At 42.9% G+C, this 17,980-nt stretch overlaps 1 protein-coding gene across 1 annotated transcript; it reads right to left on the bottom strand.

The window, feature by feature from the left end:
* Positions 1 to 3,410: 3,410 nt before the first annotated feature.
* TDP2 (tyrosyl-DNA phosphodiesterase 2) lies at positions 3,411 to 17,887 on the bottom strand. Its single transcript, XM_069957923.1, has 7 exons — positions 17,706 to 17,887; positions 12,589 to 12,698; positions 12,119 to 12,292; positions 7,014 to 7,105; positions 5,502 to 5,620; positions 4,785 to 4,955; positions 3,411 to 3,918 (listed from the first exon to the last, which is right to left on the bottom strand). The coding sequence occupies exons 1-7, from the start codon at positions 17,853 to 17,855 to the stop codon at positions 3,637 to 3,639; spliced, it is 1,098 nt and encodes a 365-aa protein (XP_069814024.1). The 5' UTR covers positions 17,856 to 17,887; the 3' UTR covers positions 3,411 to 3,636.
* Between the last annotated feature and the right edge of the window lie 93 nt (positions 17,888 to 17,980).

Raw genomic sequence — 17,980 nt, 5'->3', positions numbered from 1 at the left:
TCGGAATTTGCTCACCGGTGAGGTTGGATGCAGCCTATGCTGGGTTCACACTACATATATTTCAGTCAGTATTGTGGTGGTCATATTGCAACCAAAACCAGGAGTGGATTAAAAACACAGAAAGGCTCTGTTCACACAATGTTGAAATTGAGTGGATGGCCGCCATATAACGGTAAATAACTGCCATTATTTCAATATAACAGCCGTTGTTTTAAAATAACAGCAAATATTTGCCATTAAATGGCAGCCATCCACTCAATTTTAACATTGTATGAACAGATCCTTTCTGTGTTTTCAATCCACTCCTGGTTTTGGTTGCAATATGAGGACCACAATACTGACTGAAATATACGTAGTGTGAACCCAGCCTCAGGCTGTATCGATGTTTTCCAGGCAGCCAGGACCCACCGCAGATGACACAGGCACAGCATCCAGTGTCAATTACACAGAATGGCGTACAGGTATGGAGCTATGCAACAAGGCACTGCATACTGCTTTGTACATGTACAGCATTCTGTGTTAATAGAGACATGTAAAGGAAACAAAAGTTCACATCTGTTTCCATTATTTATATTAACCTCTCCCTGCTGCAGCAATCCATACTATTTTTATTTTTCTGTTGACACAGCTGTATACAGGTCCTTCTCAAAAAATTAGCATATAGTGCTAAAGTTCATTAATTTCCATATTGTAATGCAAAAAATTAAACTTTCATATATTTTAGAATCATTGCACACCAACTGAAATATTTCAGGTTAGGGTTATTGTTTTAATCCTGATGATTTTGACATACAGCTCATGAAAACCCAAAAATCCTATCTCAAAAAATAAGTATATCATGAAAAGGTTCCCTAAACAAGCTATTAAAGGACAACTCCGGCGGGACCCCCCCCCCCCCCAAAAAAAAACACAGACACACACAGACACCATACTCACCATCCCTCCGGTGACGATCGCCACTCCATTCGCCTGCCGTCCGCCTCACCGTCACCTGCGTCCGTCGTCCAGCGATGTCTCTTGCTTCCGGGTCCATGAGAGAGAAAAGGCTGCCAGTGCGCTTGCGCACCGGCAGCCTTTTCATTGGCTGGAGCGCATCACATGGCTTCCAGCAAGCTCAGCCAATCAGGGCTGAGCAAGCTGGAAGCCATGTGATGCGCTCCAGCCAATGAAAAGGCTGCTGGTGCGCATGTGCACCAGCAGCCTTTTCTCTCCCATTCACTCTCAATGAAGACGCCGAAGAGGAAGAAGACCCGGACCGCCCCCCAGCTCTGACGTCACCCGACACCAGAGAAGAGGACCGTGACGACCGTAATAGGTAATGTATACATTCTTTAACTTCCGGGGTGGGGGGTCGGGGTCGGAAAGTGGGGGAAGGGGGCCAGACCGGGTATTTAACCACATTACAAAGTTATATAACTTTGTAATGTGTGTTAAATAAGCCAAAAAAAATTTTCGCCGGAGTTTTCCTTTAACCAAATCATCTGAATCAACTAATTAACTCTAAACACCTGCAAAAGATACCTGAGGCTTTTAAAAGATACCAGCCTGGTTCATTACTCCAAACAGCCATCATGGGTAAGACTGCCGACCTGACTGCTGTCCAGAAGGCCATCATTGACACACTCAAGCAAGAGGGTAAGACCCAGAAAGAAATTTTTGAACAAATAGGCTGTTCCCAGAGTGCTGTATCAAGGTACCTCAATGGGAAGTCTGTGGGAAGGAAAAAATGTGGCAGAAAACGCTGCACAACGAGAAGAGGTGACCGGACCCTGAGGAAGATTGTGGAGAAGGACCGATTCCAGACCTTGATGGACCTGCAGAAGCAGTGGACTGAGTCTGGAGTAGAAACATCCAGAGCCACTGTGCACAGGCGTGTGCAGGAAATGGGCTACAGGTGCCACATTCCCCAGGTCAAGCCTTTTTTGACCAACAAAACACAGTTATCACTGGACTCAAGGAGAACAGTGAAAAAAATTCCAATGAAGTACTCAATCAAGAGTCTCCACTGATGCCCCCAAAAATTTAAATATGCAAAACAGGAGTCCGTGGAGCCTTGGTTGCGAGTCTCAAAACACGGGATAGCCAGATATCTCTAGCCTGTTGCCACGGGGTGCCTCCATGATAGGGAGAGCACCACACCACCCTGATAAATAGCCCCTTAAGTCCCACTCGGTTGCGAGTATTGGAACATAAATAGGGAAACACCAGGGTGGCCACTTTTGAACCAGAAACAGCGGCAGAAGCGCTTGACCTGGGCTACAGAGAAGCAGCACTGGACTGTTGCTCAGTGGTCCCAAGTACTTTTTTCTGATGAAAGCAAATTTTGCATGTCATTCGGAAATCAAGGTGCCAGAGTCTGGAGGAAGACTGGGGAGAAGGAAATGCCAAAATGCCTGAAGTCCAGTGTCAAGTACCCACAGTCAGTGATGGTCTGGGGTGCCATGTCAGCTGCAGGTGTTGGTCCACTGTGTTTTATCAAGGGCAGGGTCAATGCAGCTAGCTATCAGGAGATTTTGGAGCACTTCATGCTTTCATCGGCTGAAAAACTTTATGGAGATGAAGATTTCATTTTTCAGCATGACCTGGCACCTGCTCACAGTGCCAAAACCACTGGTAAAGGTTTACTGACCATGGTGTTAGTGTGCTCAATTGGCCCGCCAACTCTCCTGACCTGAACCCCATAGAGAATCTGTGGGATATTGTGAAGAGAAAGTTGAGAGACGCAAGACCCAACACTCTGGATGAGCTTAAGGCCGCTATCAAAGCATCCTGGGCCTCCATAACACCTGAGCAGTGCCACAGGCTGATTGCCTCCATGCCACATTGCCGCATTGAAGCAGTCATTTCTGCAAAAGGATTCCCGACCAAGTATTCAGTGCATAACTGAACATAATTATTTGAAGGTTGACTTTTTTTTTTATTAAAAACAGTTTTCTTTTATTGGTCGGATGAAATATGCTAATTTTTTGAGATAGGATTTTTGAGTTTTCATGAGCTGTATGCCAAAATCATCAGTATTAAAACAATAAAAGACCTGAAATATTTCAGTTGGTGTGCAATGATTCTAAACTATATTTAAGTTTAATTTTTATCATTACATTATGGAAAATAATGAACTTTAGCACTATATGCTAATTTTTTGAGAAGGACCTGTAAAAGGCATTTTTTTACCTGGACAAAGTTGTTCTTTTTAATGACACTCCCATTTTCTTTCCATATAATGTACTACAATCTAATTAAATACCTCGGGACAGGGGGGGTGCTGTTTTTGCAAGAAAGTAGCTGGGTTTTTTTGTAATCCTGGATAACCCCTTTCACTGTGTTCCCCCTTTACTATACTGCTAAGCAGGAAACATGATATCTAGACATACTTGGTAAATACAGTGGCACCTGTACAATGTAAAAAAAAATATTGTATAAATGTATATATTTTAATGAAAACAGAAGGACAATAACAGGTGCTTTAAGAAAATAATAAATAATCAAAGTTTTCCAGACCAGAGAAAATGTAATTGCGTATATAAAATCAGTGCTAATGGAAGGAAATGTCAAAAACTTTGTCAAAGAAAACAGTTCAATTAAATGAATTTAAAATTATTGGAGGAATGTATCTTGGCTCCTGTATGACTCCTTATTTTACAAGACCACATCAAAATCACAAAAAAGGCCCCAGTGATCACTCGGGAACCTTCCACAGTCAAGCTTTTCAGTGCCAATTAAATCTAGAGATTGTGGAATAACTTGGCTCCCATCTACAGCAGCACGAAAGAATAAGCGGTCAAATCGCAGCCTGCAAGTATATGGAGCTTTCAGATTGTTATTAATCTTTGTGTCCCATGTATAGCGACAGTGTTCAGGTTTCCCCAGGAACTCCCAAATGTCCAAAATGTTACTGGGCAAGCCTCCAATTTTCTCAATCTGTAACAGAAAATAAATAAATAAAATATATACACACACCATATTTTTCGCTTTAGAAGATGTACTTTTTGGCGGAGGGGGGGGGGGGGGGGGGGGGGGGGGGGGGGGGGGGGGGGGGGGGGGGGGGGGGGGGGGGGGGGGGGCACCAAAACAGTAATGTAATGCATTTTTACAACGGACAATACTACAGTGTAACCTTGGTTTAAGAGTAACTTGGTTTAAGAGCTCACAGTTTTTCAACATTGTGACTTTGTTTAAGAGCATTGCTTTGGTTTAAGAGCTCCCTGTACTGGGTGGGAGCACTAGTGGGGGAGGGGCATGGTCTGCATAGCGGGTCTACAGCGCTGTACTCTGACCCAGGAAGTCTCCCTCACCTTCCAAATCATTGCAGATCCACTACAGGCTGGGGCTTACATCAGGGGACAGAACTGTGGAGGTAATCTCCCCATAGCTGTAACCCCTGGACAGAGAGTGCTGCTATACTGTGCCCACATATGTCCTGCTTATTCCTTCATGCTCCCTGCAGTCTCTGGCAGCCCTTGTGTTTCCCATCCTCTCCATTACTGTACAGTAACATATAATATCCAATATATCTGCTGTTTCTGAATGTTTGTTTTATCTGTTTTACCTGTTATTTAGAATAAATCATTATTTTTGGGGTGTGGAACCAATTGTCTGCATTTCTATGTTTTCTTATGAGAAAATTTGCTTTGGTTTAAGAGTGGATTTGGATTACAAGCGCGGTCCCGGAACGAATTATGCTCGTAAACCAAGGCACCACTTATAAACATACAGCAATACAACTAAAAAGCAATCAAGAACCACACACATATAAACTATGAAATGAACTAGTGAATGACATGAACCTCTTTGTCCCGCAGGTTTGTATCCCCTCCAAATATGACAGTGGTTGAAGGAGGTGTTTCCTGGATCTTCTTCAGTACAATGTTCAACTGTTTCAAACGCTCATTTGAGTGCTCTTTGGTGCTCTCTAGATGGGAAGTCATGAGGCAAATATTCTGTCCAGAGATATTAACCTATTTAAAATGTTGGAAATAAACAAAATAAAAAAACTGGTTGCTATGACCAAAACCAGACTGTTTCAGTTTCATGCAGATTGATGATGATTTTATTTTACAACATTCACTATAAGAGTTAAAAAAAATCCAATCAATACCAATTATGTTGTGCCCTTTTTCCTCCACCTAGTAAAGAATTTGGTTTTTGTTTCTGTATTTTTTTATAACACTCATCATATGACTGCTGGTATAATACACTGCAATACTTTTTTATTGCAATTTATTTCTTATACCTGTCTCCATAATATGGAGACTAATAAGTGTACAATGATGGCAGTCCTTAGTAGGCCCCTGGCTGGCATGACAATCCATTGGCATCATGTAATTGTTGCACAGGAGAGACAGACAGGGAGACAGAGGGAACCGCCACATTCTGTCAAATCATTAAGAGCAGTCTGCTATATGTAATGATAAAAGTAAAACATGCACCATCCAAATTGCAATTCATAGAAACTGTCAGCAATCAAGCCTAGCACAAGTCAGACAACACTATCAACCACTTACATTTACTATTAGCAAATTTCTCATCATCTCCGTTCTTGGGAAAGACACAATTTCTTGACTCAAGAGTTGTACTCTTGATTTTTTCAGCATTATGGCAGTAAAATAACCATCTTCATTCCCTAGAGAGTTGACAAAAGGTGAAGAGTCATTTTTATTCTGAAGGTGTTCTCTGGGAATGTACAGCAACAAAGTCAACACTAACATTAAAGGGGTAGTGCGGCGGTAAACAATTATTCACAGAATAACACACATTACAAAGTTATACAACTTTGTAATGTATGTTATGTCTGTGAATGGCCCCCTTCCCCGTGTCCCACCACCCCCACCCGTGTACCCGGAAGTGTGGTGCGCTATACATACCTGTCACGTGCCGACTCGTCTCCGATCTTCAGTTAGCGATGTCGTCTTTGGCCGAATCCATTCACAGACATAACATACATTACAAAGTTGTATAACTTTGTAATGTGTGTTATTCTGTGAATAATTGTTTACCGCCGCACTACCCCTTTAAAGAATAATATCACTGAATACTTAAAGAGACTCTGTCAGTAGGTTTATGCTGTCCTATCTCAGGGTAGCATACGCCAGTGACCGAGAAGCTGAACAGAATGATGTCTTACTTACATTGTTTTGTGCAGGTGATTCAGAGACATCCTCCTGAATAACATGGACAATAGGTAGTCCTGGATATTCATGAGAAGCAGAAAATTCTGCCCACCAGTTGCTTACTGGAAGTTATCTATCCATGCTGTGTAAAGGCAGTCAGCTGTCAATCAGCAGCCGGAGGGTGGGGTGCCACAACAATCCTATTCTCCTGCATATTAGGAGAACGGCTGAACAAAATGATATAAAGTAATACAACAATCTGTTCAGCATTTCTATCACTAGTTTTATGCTTCCCTCATTTAAGGCAATACAAACCTACTGACAGGTTCCCTTTAAAGTATCATACCCAAAGCAGCCATTATGGACAGAAAATTGTAATTTATGTATACAATGAACAGTTGACACATAACCATCTTAAAGGGGTTGTCCAGCGAAAATCTTTTTCTTTCAAATCAACTGGTGTCAGAAAGTTATATAGTTTTGTAATTTACTTCTATTAAAAAATCTCAAGTCTTCCCCTACTTATTAGCTGCTGTATTTCATGCAGGAAATGTTTTACTTTCAGTCGGACACAGTGGTCCCTGCTGACATCTCTGGCCGAGACAGGAACTTTCCAGAGTAGTAGCAAATCCACATAGCAGCTTTCCTGCTCTGGACAGTTCCTGTCTCTGCCATATTTTCGCTGGACAACCCCTTTAATGTAATAATAGAAACCAGCAAGAAGGTGCAGCATATCCACAGAAATGAACATAGAAACATAAACTTACTGAAAGTAGTCACAAAAAGACTAAACTGTCTATGAACCTCTATAAGCTGCATAACCCTACGTGCTTTCTTCACACATTTAAAAGCACAGCATATAGCAGTTTTTAGATTTTTGCATGAACAGTTAGAGCAGCAACATACCTGTAATGATGGTGTAACTGACTGCTCTTTTCTGCAGATATTCATAATATGGGGGAATGACCTCTTGCAAAAAGATGATATCTGGGCTGTACCTGCAATAGCACATATAAGAACTATTCACTTTAACTGAGCTAATGTAGAGGAACAATGATCTGTGTTATGCCTAGTGCAGGTGCTCAGTCATGCATGTTGAGTCTACTGTAACATCTGGCAAACCACAATGATCATTTGATTCCATTTAACCACTAAGGGTCCTTTTACCCACACAGATTATCTGACAGTCAAAGCCAGGAATGGATTTGTAAAGAGGAGAAAACTCAGTCTTTCCTTTATGAATTGTTCTCCGTTTACAGTCTGTTTCTGGCTTTGGCTTTAAAAATCTGTCAGATAAATCTCTGTGTAAAAGCACCCTAAGATGCCACAGTCAACAACTCTGGCTGTTAAAGCGACTCTGCACCCACAATCTGACCCCCAAAAACCACTTGTACCTTCGGATAGCTGCTTTTAATCCAAGATCTGTCCAGCGGTCCGTTCGGCAGGTGATGCAGTTATTGTCCTAAAAAACAACTTTTAATCTTGCAGCCCTGTGTCAAATTGGCGTGACCTAGAGTGTGTGTGCAATAGGATTGCAACACTCCTCCATCCCTCCTCCCCGCCCTCTTCATCATTAGGACTGCCCCTGTTCAGGATTTTTCCTATTCCTCACCTGTTTGAACACTGCACAGGTGCCTTAACAATCCAGTCCATGTGCAGTGTTCACACAGGTGAGGAATAGGAGAAAATGTTCCAGGGGAATTCCTAATGGTGAGGAGGGCGGGGAGGAGGGACGGAGAGGCGGTGCAAGCCTAATGCACAGACACTCTAGGCCAAGCCAATTTGATACAGGGCTGCAAATTTAAAAGTTGTTTTATAGGACAATAGCTGCATCACCTGCCGAACGGATCCCAGGACAGATCTTGGATTAAAAGCAGCTATTTGAAGGTACAAACGGTTAGGGAGATCAGATTGTGGGTACAGAGTCGCTTTAAGCTATTAGATCACAATGAACCCATACCCACATGACCCCCCCAACACCACAATAGTACATTGCTAACATTAGTAACATTTCCCATGAAAAATCGGTAAACATTTGAATAAAAATAGCACAATAGCAATACAAAAACAACCGAGTCCGGCACTACCCGTATATCCAATGCTGCACTGTGGCTTCCACTTAACCAGATGGTATAACAACTTCGCAATTACTTTAGGGTGGTGCTCAATGTGTGCAAGAGAAAAATAGTTCAATATGTTACAATACACAAGAGATAAAAGACATGGCACTCACCCTTCTAGAAGTCTTAGTAGCAATTCTTTATTTCATGTTCCAAAAATACAAAAAGGCTGTAACGCTTTGTCATCCTCTCGCTTTTGTCTGTCTGCTTTTTTGTATTTTTGGAACGTGAAATAAAGAATTGTTACGAAGACTTCTAGAAGGGTGAGTGCCATGTCTTTCATCTCTTGTGGTTTGTAACATCTGAATAAAAATACACAGCTTGAATAATACTAAGAAATGTAAAAACACAGGCTCAGACTGAAAAATCAAAGAGCTTTGGGCAAAGTGTACACCTAGTAGTAGTTTAATTTCCATTACAACCTGCATGTAATGAATGATAGAACCATTTTGTAATATAAGTTAAAGAATAACCCTAAAAGGTAACAGCTTTCTGCTTGAGCTGTCTGGTACTGGTACAAAATGGCTAAGATTTATCAATCTGTCCGAGACAAAAAAAAAAAAAAAAAAGAGACATTTTGGTCTAACAGGTGACAACCAATCACAGCTCAGCTTTCATTTATCAAAATATGCTGTGACTGGTTGTTATCCGAGACAAAAGTGTGTCAGATTTTTGTCTCCGAAAGCTTGAAAATCTGGGCCCATGGCTCTAGAATGTAGCTTCTCTTTCCAAGCTGCCACCATAGGACATGCTTGACTTTTTTTTCACGCACAGTAAAAGTTAAACAAATATAAATGAGTACGTAATATTTATACCAAAATGAGTTGTGAAACATCACATTACATGTGAATTGTAACTACCCTGAAACATCATAAAAAAAAAAAAATTAAAACCCCTGAAAAAGTCCACCCAGAGATGTTTGAAGATACCAGTTGTCTGTAGGTGTCCCTGTAGGCTGGTTACCTAAAGACATCAGATGTCAACTTTAAAACAACCCCCTAGTCCACTCCAATGAGAGTCTCATGTTTGTTTTTAAAAAAAAATTATACTTTTTTTTTAAGAAGTAGTGAAACAAACTCTAAACTTTTCATTGCACCAGTACTGAGCCAGGGAATAAAGATAACAACATGTCATTTATATACAGTGATGAACTTTTTGCAATATGGCAGTTTTTTCCTTTTTACACAACTTATGGTCCTTTTACACGGGACGATTGATCGTTCGTTTTTGCACGATAAGGGTCGAATTCGAACGATAATCGTACGTGTAAACGCAGCGAACGATCAAACGACCAGCAAAAAAATCGTTCATTTTGATCTTTCAACGTGTTTTCAAATCATCGTTGATAGTTCGCAAAAAATTCGCAGATCGTTCCGTGTAAACATTCTTTCAGCGATTTAACCTATGTGTGAGATAGGCTTAAACGATCGCAAAACGAATTTTCCGTACAATGTATCGTTCCGTCTAAACGCTGATCGTTATAAAAAAAACATTTTTCATTCAAAATCGTTAATCGTGCGACCGGGCGAATTATCGCTCCGTGTAAAAGTACCATTAAAGGGAAACTGACAGCACAGATGTGCATATTAAACTGCTTGCAGTTTCCAGTTCCCTATTTAAAGGGGTTATCTAGCGTTCAAAAAACATGGCCATTGATTCCTGAGACAACATGACTCTTGTTTCTAGTTTGGGTTTGGTTTTGCAGCTGTTTGTGAATGGAACTTAATTGCAAACCGCACCTGAGTTGGCGAAAAAGACTCAGGTGGAAGAAACTAGCTCAGATTCCGACTCCCCAGCCATGGTGGGTATGTACCTTTTATCTTCCTATTCTAGGAATCTGCTGCGGATCCCTGGCCTGTAGTTTGTATGGGAAGCCATACTCACAGCAGGATGGACATCCCGCTGCGAGTATGTTAGGGTCCATTTACACAGAAAGATTATCTACCAAAGATCGAAGCCAAAGCCAGAAACAGATTATAAACAGAGATCAGGTCATAAAGGAAAGCATGAGATTTCTCCTCTTTTCAAATCCATTCCTGGCTTTGGCTTCAAATCTTTGGCAGATAATCTGTAAAATAATCTGTCAGATAATCTTTCTTTTTAAATGGACCCTAAGGAAACCGTCCCTGAATGGCTGAGCAGGACATCTAGCTGGGAACCCGCGAAGCAAGCCGAAGCAGGTACAGAATATGCTGTGTCCGGCGGGAGAGGGGTGGTTAATGGGACGGTCACCTTACATACTCACAGACTGATGCCCATCACGCTGCGAGTATGGCTTCCCATACAAGCTACAGGCCAGGGATCCGCAGTGGATTTCGCAAGAGAAATCCACTGCAGATCCACCCTGTTTCTGTACCCTTCATGTGACATTTTTTAAAAATTATAATTAATTACTTTAACTGAGTCGCCTGTCAATCTTTACTGAAAGAGGTCGGGCCACATTATGTGTCTAGGTCTGAGAGTGGGGTGGATGCAAACAGTGTCACAGACCTGCCAGGAATTTAAAGGGCTTATCCAAGCTTATAAGAACATAGTGGCTTTCTTGCAAAAGTAGCATCACTCTTGTCCTCAGTTTGGGTGGGGTTTTGCAGCCCACTTTCATTGAAGTGAATGAAGCTTAATTGCAATACCACACAACCCAGCTGTGCTTCTTCTAATCCTGGATAACTACTTCAAAGATTGTATTTATTTATTTCAAAAATGCCAGATCAGAAGAGAAAGATAAAAAGTACATACAAACTGCTTGTTAGTTAGGAAACTGGCAGCACTAGGATGTGCTTATTTGTGCTGTTAATTTCCCTTTATCTAACAGTTTCTGTATGCATAATTTTATATGTACAGAGAGAAACTTGGTCAACCACATTTTTGTGTGTACAAAACGCAGTGTGAATCCAGCCTAACCAGATATTCCCTACAGACTGGAAATTTCCCCAGCAGAAGGCATTTAAGGCCCTATTACACCAACAGATCTGACGACAGATTATCTGCCAAAGATTTGAAGCCAAACCCAGGAGTGGATTTGAAAAGAGGAGAAATCCAGTCTTTCCTTTATGACCTGTTCTCTGTTTATAGTCTGTTCCTGGGTTTGGCTTCAAATCTTTGGCAGATAATCTGTCGTCAGATCTGTTGGTGTAATAGGGCCTTTACTCTAGTGCAGCTTCACAGTGCAGCTATTTGCATAATTGCGGACTTATTTGCCCTATTGCAGACACAAAGCTCCTCTGGGATTGGAGCCAAGCAATGTAGTTCAAGGGTACAAACACACACAGCAGATATGCAGCAGATTTGATACTGTGTTCAGTTATTTAGATCTAATCTGCTGCAGCAGTAAATACGCAGTGTATAAGCCGTGTATGTTTGTACCCCAAATGTGCTTTTATAGTTTTTTTATCCAGCAAACTTTTACTTTATCTTTTATTATTTCTTGCAATAAACTGCTAATTTGCATGCAACTTACTCAGGGCACTGATTTGTTACATATCTAATGGCAATGCCACGCCTGCCATTCCATCACTACAGACACATGTCTGATGCATCATTTATATGCACAAGCTGAAGAAGAACCAAATCAAAATTTAAATATTGTGTGTTGTAATGGTCAATATTAAGTTTTATTTTGCCATTTCCTAAAATTTTGATCCAAAGAAACTACACAATGTATCACCTGCAATTTCATCCAACCCATTTACTTGAATGGAGTTATGCTGCAGTTCCCTAGCCTGAGCGTCAATGTGCAGGGAAGGAATGAAGGGGTCACAGTGTTGAATCAGGCATAGCAATCACTTTATCAGATAACCATTCGGGGTGTGAATGGTCTACAAGTCTCTTTCCTACCACAAAACAATATACACCATAATACATACAAAAATTATACATACAGAATAGACTTACAATGCCAAATAAGAACAAACACCCCGAGCTCTCTCTGGAAGGTTGGATTGGTCAATTCCATCAACATTCCAGGTAAGGAGTGTAATGTGGCTTTCGTCTTCTTGCTTCAGTGTAGGATTATCAGCTGCAGGTGCTTTCTTTATAATAACTGGAGCGTCATCTGTCAGGTCAATGCTGGAAAAGAAACCAAACCAATATCAATAGTTAATGAACACAGGGTGTAAATGCAGAATAATATTCTGGTTTACTACGGAATTTTGCTTAGTACATCATGCCCAAATATTGCTTTAAACAAAATACAAAACAAACATTCCATCTGTGTCTGGCAAGAAGAACTAGAATGGACATCTATAGAAAACTGTTAGGTGCATTAGCTCAATGCCTGCTGGTAGCTTTCCAGGCAATAGATGGTGCGAGGAGTGTCGACATTTTTAGTTCCAGCTCCAGCTGGTGTTCTCCTTTAGTCTTACCAGGCGTCCACAGGCATGGCTTCGGATTTAGGTGAATTTGTAAAAATAGTTGACGTTTCTTCCTTTGGAAGACTATCCACTCCTGGTTCAAAGAAAGAGTTAATCGCCCTCTGGAAGAGAAAAAAAAAAAGAACCACCCCTGAGTGAGGACAAAAACTGCTAAATGAATAGATGTCATGCATGTTTTTCATGACACCCATAATACAGTTTGTTACAGGGGTTGTCTAAAGCCTTCTCCTCCCTGCTGCTCACTTCCTGTGGATCCATGTCTCAGAAGTAAGGCTAGGTTCCATATTGTTTGTTTTTATGTGGGACATTCACACTATTAACCAAAGAAAGAGAAAAAAGGATCTAGATAAACAATGTGATGTATCCCTTCACAAGATATGCAAAAAGTGTGTCCTGAGTGTGTAGATTTTTCTTATAATTCACCATTATCCTTTTTTTGGTCGGCCAGACTTTTGTATACTTTATAAGGCTGGGTTCACACTATGTATATTTCAGGCTGTATTTGGTCCTCATGTCAGGTCCTCATAGCAACCAAAACCAGGAGTGGATTGAAAACCCAGAAAGGATCTGTTCACACAATGTTGAAATTGAGTGGATGGCCGCCATATAACGGTAAATAACTTCCATTATTTCAATATAACAGCCGTTGTTTTAAAATAACAGCAAATATTTGCCATTAAATGACAGCCATCCACTCAATTACAACATTATGTGAACATAGCCTTTCTGTGTTTTCAATCCACTCCTTGTTTTGGTTGCTATACAGCCTCAAACATACAGCCTCAAATATACGTAGTGTGAACCCAGCCTAAAGGTGGATGCAAGACTTAAACTTTTTTTTTTTTTTCTAACGTTGCTGTTTATGGATGAGGCATGCAATAGATAATACAACTATACAAGTGTTCAACAGCACTCTGCTACCTCAGCCCTTATTAAAGCGACTCTGTACCCACTTTGTGACCTTCCCCCCCCCCCCCCCAACTACTTATACCTTCTTTTAGCTGATGAGAAGTTCTTTTTTCTGGTATGTTTATCCATGTTGGTGTCAGTTTTCAGAGGCCGGAAATTCATACTTTATTCAGGCTATAGCCGTGCCAAATAGGCGTGGCCTAGAGCGATCGCACCCTAGGCCAGCGCCGCTCGTGTGGTTGTCTGTCTCGCCCTGCCTCCCGAACCGCCCTCTGTCCAGCCGCACAGTATTAGCAGTCATTGCACATGCGCCGCCTCCTGACCCCCCCCCTCCCAACGCCTCTGCAGTGGAGTAGGCAGGTCTGCGCCGCCTCTCAGACAACCACACAACACAAGCGCCGCTGGCCTAGGGCACTCCTCTTTGGCATGGCTACAGCCCGAATAAACCAGCATGGATAAACATACCAGCAAAAAGAACTTCTCATCAGCTAAAAGAAGGTATAAGTAGTTGGGGGGGGGGGGGTATCAAAGTGGGTACAGAGTCGCTTTAAGATATAAGCAGTATGAATGCATGCTGTGTCACAGGCAATGCCAATGGCAGATTAAGAGAATCTGATAGCATCCAGGAATGCAACAGATACAGCTAAGAAAGTAAGCATATGGTAAATAAGTACATCCATTTTGGAACTTTTTTTTTTTACTGGATACATTGACGTATACTGCAACTGTATGGCAAAAAACACATGTGAACCTAGTCTAAGCCTTCCAAAACATGGAGGGGGTGAGCACATATCCTAATCATTGCATGCGGGCAATACTGCTCCCTCGGGATCTTCCTGACTCAGCACTTCCTATAGTATGAATGGGTTGCCTGAACAAGACCAAAGACAATGCCAAGAAGAGTATGTGAACAGCAAGTCCACCAACAACCCGACGTCCATGGACAGTCCAACTATCAACATTAAACCTCCAATCATAGAAGACATTAGAGAAGTTGGATTTGGACACCTCTGATTCTACTGGTTCGTTTAGGGTGAACAGAAGCAAAGGGGATGGATGTATTAAGATTTTTGTTTTGGGCCAGCTTCTGAACATCTGCTTTATTATTAGGATCCACCCACCCCTTAAAGGGATTATCCAGCGCTACAAAAACAAGGCCACTTTCTTTCAGAGACAGCCCCTCTCTCATCTCCAGTTTGGGCGGGGTTTTAAAACTCCATTCCATTGAAGTGAATGGAGCTTAATTGCAAACTGCACCTGAACTGGAGACAGAGGGCCACATGTATCATCCGGCGAACGGATGATTTTCGGCGGAAAGTGCCGATTTGCGTATTTTTTTATTCGCAAATGGACGATTTGCGAATAAAATATTTGCAAATCCGCACTTTCCGCCGAGTACGCCAGGGGGGCGGAAAGGGGGTCGTGTAGTGGGCGGAACGGAGGGCGCAGACTCAGAGTCCGCGCGATTTACCATCCGTTCCGCCCAAATGTACGCCGAAAACCTACTCCAGTCCTCAGCTGGCGTAGGTTTTCGGCGGTGCGCACCAGCGCGCACGGGATTTATGTAGAGACAGTCCGCCTCTACATAAATCTCCGTAGCGCCGGAGCTGCGGGGGCATTTATAAGTCCGGCGTAAAAAAACGCCGGACTTAATAAATGCCACCCAGAGTCGTGTTGTCTCTGAAAGAAAGTGGCCATGTTTTTGTAGCACTAAATAACCCCTGCAATAGACTGTGCACTTCAGCTCATGCCCCAAGCATCAAACTTCACATTCTATGCTAGCAGCAAGGTAGCACTGACTTCATAGGTTTACACTAGTTCTCCAGCAAATCACTAAGCTCCACCCACTTGCTTCAAAGAGGCTTTATCGCCAATAAACGGCAACCTATTGAACGTATCTGGTAGCAATGCCGCTCCTTACAGGTAAGCTTTACTTTCTTTAGGGTAAGTTCACAGATCACAAATATGCTGCAGATTTAATGCAAAAAGTCTGCAGGTAAAATCTGTAGCATGTACTCAATGGTCAGTTATTCTATATTATATAAAGCAGCATGAGACCATGGAGGAGTGACCAGGCCACTCTCCATATACAGTGCTTCCCTGTGGCTGTCAGAGAATGATGGGGGTGGTAGTAGCTGCAGGGTCAGGGATCACTGGTCTGCAACAGGACCCTATGGACACAGCCTGGCCCCTGCACTCCTTATCCCTGGCAGGGGGCGGCCTACCTCTCTGTATGACTTCTCCATCACCTCTATGATATACAGAGGCCACCCTCTCTATAAGACTTCTCCATCACCTCTATGATATACAGAGGCCACCCTCTCTGTGAGACTTCTCCATCACCTCTTAGATATACAGAGGCCATCCTCTCTGTAAGACTTCTCCATCACCTCTATGATATAGAGGCCACCCTCTCTATAAGACTTCTCCATCACCTCTATGATATACAGAGGCCATCCTCTCTGTAAGACTTCTCCATCACCTCTATGATATACAGAGGCCACCCTCTCTATAAGACTTCTCCATTACCTCTATGATATACAGAGGCCACCCTCTCTATAAGACTTCTCCATCACCTCTATGATATACAGAGGCCACCCTCTCTGTACGACTTCTCCATCACCTCTATGATATACAGAGGCCACCCTCTCTATAAGACTTCTCCATCACCTCTATTATATACAGAGGCCATCCTCTCTGTACGACTTCTCCATCACCTCTATGATAGAGGCCACCCTCTCTGTAAGACTTCTCCAGCACTTCTATGATATAGAGGCCACCCTCTCTATAAGACTTCTCCATCACCTCTATGATATACAGAGGCCACCCTCTCTGTACGACTTCTCCATCACCTCTATGATATACAGAGGCCACCCTATCTATAAGGCTTCTCCATCCCCTCTATGATATACAGAGGCCACCCTCTCTGTACGACTTCTCCATCACCTCTATGATATACAGAGGCCACCCTCTCTGTGAGACTTCTCCATCACCTCTATGATATACAGAGGCCACCCTCTCTGTGAGACTTCTCCATCACCTCTATGATATACAGAGGCCACCCTCTCTGTAAGGCTTCTCCATCACCTCTATGATATACAGAGGCCACCCTCTCTATAAGGCTTCTCCATCCCCTCTATGATATACAGAGGCCACCCTCTCTGTACGACTTCTCCATCACCTCTATGATATACAGAGGCCACCCTCTCTATAAGGCTTCTCCATCACCTCTATGATATACAGAGGCCACCCTCTCTGTAAGGCTTCTCCATCACCTCTATGATATACAGAGGCCACCCTCTCTATAAGACTTCTCCATCACCTCTGATATACAGAGGCCATCCTCTCTGTACGACTTCTCCATCACCTCTATGATAGAGGCCACCCTCTCTGTAAGACTTCTCCAGCACTTCTATGATATAGAGGCCACCCTCTCTATAAGACTTCTCCATCACCTCTATGATACAGAGGCCACCCTCTCTGTACGACTTCTCTCCATCACGTCTATGATATACAGAGGCCATCCTCTCTGTACGACTTCTCCATCACCTCTATGATATACAGAGGCCACCCTCTCTGTACGACTTCTCTCCATCACGTCTATGATATAGAGAGGCCATCCTCTCTGTACGACTTCTCCATCACGTCTATGATATAGAGGCCACCCTCTCTGTACGAATTCTCCATCACCTCTATGATATACAGAGGCCACCCTCTCTGTACGAATTCTCCATCACCTCTATGATATACAGAGGCAACCCTCTCTATAAGGCTTCTCCATCACCTCTATGATATACAGAGGCCACCCTCTCTATAAGACTTCTCCATCACGTCTATGATATACAGAGGCCACCCTCTCTGTACGACTTCTCCATCACCTCTATGATATACAGAGGCCACCCTCTCTGTAAGACTTCTCCATCACCTCTATGATACAGAGGCCACCCTCTCTGTACGACTTCTCCATCACGTCTATGATATACAGAGGCCACCCTCTCTGTATGACTTCTCCATCACCTCTATGATATACAGAGGCCACCCTCTCTGTATGACTTCTCCATCACGTCTATGATATACAGAGGCCACCCATGCAGGCCCACTGCTGAGAGGTTATTCGCCATCCATCGTACGGACAGGACAGGAGCCCGGCTCTGCTACATCTGCACTATGATAACGTATCCCTGAATGCACAGCCATACTTCCAGCTCCCAGTCATTTTCCGCCAGATAGCACTGCGCCACGGCCACGTCACAGCCGGTAATGCTGGAGAACTCGGCACATGTGCGCTCTCTCTCCGCTATCAGCGCCTCATCCCGGGACTGGATCCCCGCACCACCGGGCAGCTCCATGTCATCCTCCAGCCGCCGAAGCCAGCCAGCCCCGCCCACCTGGGAGTTACTACTAGCGCCGCACAGACCGTCCAATCCCTGTCGCCTGCGGCACGAACCTCTTCTTTCGTTGGTTAGGAGTATTA

The sequence above is a fragment of the Dendropsophus ebraccatus genome, chromosome 2, assembly GCF_027789765.1.
Source record: "Dendropsophus ebraccatus isolate aDenEbr1 chromosome 2, aDenEbr1.pat, whole genome shotgun sequence".
NCBI classification, from domain to species: Eukaryota; Metazoa; Chordata; class Amphibia; order Anura; family Hylidae; genus Dendropsophus; species Dendropsophus ebraccatus.
The sequence above is the reverse complement of the archived record's forward strand: the minus strand, read 5'-3'. Positions and strand labels throughout refer to the sequence as shown.